Here is a 3,298-nt window from a genome sequence, read left to right on the forward strand (position 1 = left end):
GTTTTGCATGTGAAACACTGATTTATGACATAGAAACCAGAAAATATGATATCAATGGTGAAAATGCATGAAATCATGAAAAAAGCGCAACAAATGATGAAATCAATGTAGAGAGAAGATGAAATGATGATTTCCTCGATAGCAATAGTTGAGGTCGATGAAGAGAAAAACTAGAGTAGACTAGTGTAACTAGGGTTTTTCGACTTAGTTTTTACTCGCTTGGGGAAAATTTTCCTTTGTTCTTATACAAACTAAAAACAAGAAGAATCACCTTAAATACATATCAATTTCACCCCTAAACAAAACAAAATATATAACACCTCTCTTTTAAGAGTTTACCAGTCCAACCATTGATCAACTAAATCGATTATCAATTAACTTAGATCGACCCTTCATCAAGTTAATGTACAATCTGAATATGAAAATCTTGATGAAGACAATTAAAGAAACAAATTGAGGTTTCATCCAGAGTTCTTCACAAGCAAGCAAATTCAACACAAGAATTTAACCTAAAGGATCTAGAGCAATGTTATGCATACCCATTTTTTAGTATATAAATTATATGTTATTATATGATTAGATGTTACTTTATTCTTAATTTAAAATTATCCAATCAACATGTGCTACTAGAAAGTGTCACCAATTAAAAGCTATCTTAGCAAACAAATTGGCAGAGGGGGAGAAAGACTCATTTAGCAGGCAAATGTTTTGGAATGTCCCCACTGTAACAAAGTTTAACAGATAATAAACTTGTTTAACAGACAAGTTACAGCAAAGGCATAAGCCCGCATCGTTCCCTACAAACTTCAATTACACATGCTTCATAAGGATTCAGTCTTACAGCTACCTTCAACAATTGTAATGGTGGAAAAGTGGATTTTAATTGAATCTGTTGGCTTTAGAGTCCATCTCAGTCACACCTGGATTTCTTTGAAACCTTTGATTATTGAAAAAAATCAACAATGCTCAAGATAAAGGATGTCTCAACAATATCCACAAGATTTGGTGAGCAGTGACAACTCTTATGATCTTATCTCACAAGTCCAGTCACCGTGAAGAAAATTACAAACAAACTAGCATCCAATAAAGAACTCAATTTGGTCATGCAAAATCTTTCCAAATATTGAGAAGGCAGCTTTACACATAAAAGTACTTACCAACAAATCTAGGGATTTTCTCAGACTCTCTTTCATAAAAGACCCAGAAAGGATTCATCACCACTGGTTTGGTAGAAGATTAAGATAAAGAATGTGAGGTTACAAGGCAAAACAATTTTCACACGCAATGTCATTGAAATTGCAATCAGACTGATAGGTAAAAACCTAATAACAATGACTTCTGGCTTCAGGGTAATTGCTAAATAAATGATATACAATCTCTTTGGCATTATATTTCAAGGTTTAACATCGAAGTAACATTAATTAAATGAAAAAATATAAAGAAAGGAGTTGTTTCTCTGATAGTCAGGAACACTCAGGGAACCTAAAACAAGCAATTTCACTCTGCTTGCCAAGAACACTCGAGGAACCTTCACCTTCCAAATCCAAACCCAGTTGCACCACCACAATAAACACTTGCTTGATAAACTGCCATCATGCTACCCACAATTGAGAAAAAAGGAAAAAAAAAAACTATGCATAAAGAACAGATTTGGAGCCACAGTTTGATAATGACGATGACATATTGTCAACAAATTAGTTGCATATTCCAGATTTGTCAAGCTATCAATCACAAGACAAGAAACATGCAACCCATAATAATAATAAAGAGAATAATACCAAGTATAGAAATCTGACCCAGTCAAATTCAAAGCATTAATTAGTAGCAAAGACAGCTGAAATACATGTATTTTCTTCTTTGTCTTTTTTTTCTTTTATTTCTATCACTCAGTTGTCCCCAAAATCACCTAAAATCTCCTAATCCCTATCAAAATGTGAGGATACATTAATCAATTAGCTCTAATTAAATGAACCTAAAAATCCCTCTCTGAGACTACAACATAAAAACGGTAAACAAATAGTTAAGCCTTCAAATAAATAAAACTAAAATACCCTTCAGTTTCATTGTTTATGCTTGATTGTAACCCCAAGCTCCCCAGCAACAATCACTGTAGTAGCCATATCAAGAAACATACCATGCTCAACAACACCAGCAAGCCTCAAAATTGCATCACTAGCCACCTTCAAATCCCCAATATCTTTCTTGAAATACAAATCAACAATGTAGTTTCCATTATCAGTAACAAAAGGTTGGTTTTTTTCTAAGCAAGTTCTCAACTTTGCCGCACACCCATAATCCTCAAACAACTTCTGCAGCCGTTTTGCCGTAAATTTCCAACAAAATGGCACCACTTCAACCGGCATAGCCAGTCCACTTCCACCCAAATGGCTCACCAATTTCGACTCATCAACAATCACCACAAACTTCTTACACACACTCTCCACCATTTTCTCCCGCAACAAAGACCCGCCTCGCCCTTTCACCAAATTCAAAAAGGGGTCAACTTCATCCGCCCCGTCGATGGCTAAATCGAGAACCGGGTACGAATCAAGATCCGACAAAGGAATCCCCAACGACACGGCCTGTTCGTGCGTCTTCTCCGAAGTGGGTATTCCTACAATGTTCTTAAGCTTCCCCTGGTGCAACAACTCGGCGATTCTATCCACAGCATGCTTTGCGGTGGACCCAGTTCCGAGTCCGATAACCATACCCGATTCGACGAACTCGACGGCTTTGTAAGCAGCGATTTTTTTTAGCTCGTCTTGGGTTAAAATAACGGGAGTAGGAGATAAAGAGGATAAAGAGGACTCCATGGAAGCGGGTTTTTCAGCGGGAATCAAATGAGGGTAAGCAATGGCCATGGTGAAAATTTAAATATATCGAAGAAAAACGAAGAGGGTATAAATAAAAGGATTTAAAGGTTATGGATTAAAAGGGAACAGGAATGAGAAGCCTGGAAAGATTGTACTAGGCGGCGAGGCGGGTGTCGAGGAGAAGACGTGCGGAGATTTGTGTATTTATAAGTGGCGGAGGAAGAAGATAAGCCAAAACGACAGGGTTTTGGGTTCGTTTATTGGTTCAAAGTTCAAAGTTCAAATATTTTGGAAGTTGGAATGCATGAAAATTTTAATATTAGTTTAAGTGAATAATCACCTTCTGGAATGAAATTTTTAATTATATTTGTATTATTTTTATTTGCTAAATTTAATAATAATTCTATTTATGTATAATTTAGTTGGACAAATGTATATATATCTTTAAATAAATTAAAGAATTAAAAAATATTGTAATAAAAAAA

General features: G+C 35.5%; 1 protein-coding gene across 1 annotated transcript; it reads right to left on the bottom strand.

Annotated features, from left to right (window-relative positions):
* Window positions 1-802: 802 nt before the first annotated feature.
* Window positions 803-3,071, bottom strand: LOC123216274 (probable ribose-5-phosphate isomerase 2). Its single transcript, XM_044636681.1, has 2 exons — window positions 2,052-3,071; window positions 803-1,586 (listed from the first exon to the last, which is right to left on the bottom strand). The coding sequence occupies exon 1, from the start codon at window positions 2,859-2,861 to the stop codon at window positions 2,061-2,063; it is 801 nt and encodes a 266-aa protein (XP_044492616.1). The 5' UTR covers window positions 2,862-3,071; the 3' UTR covers window positions 803-1,586; window positions 2,052-2,060.
* Between the last annotated feature and the right edge of the window lie 227 nt (window positions 3,072-3,298).

The sequence above is a fragment of the Mangifera indica genome, chromosome 5 (assembly GCF_011075055.1).
Source record: "Mangifera indica cultivar Alphonso chromosome 5, CATAS_Mindica_2.1, whole genome shotgun sequence".
NCBI lineage: Eukaryota > Viridiplantae > Streptophyta > Magnoliopsida > Sapindales > Anacardiaceae > Mangifera > Mangifera indica.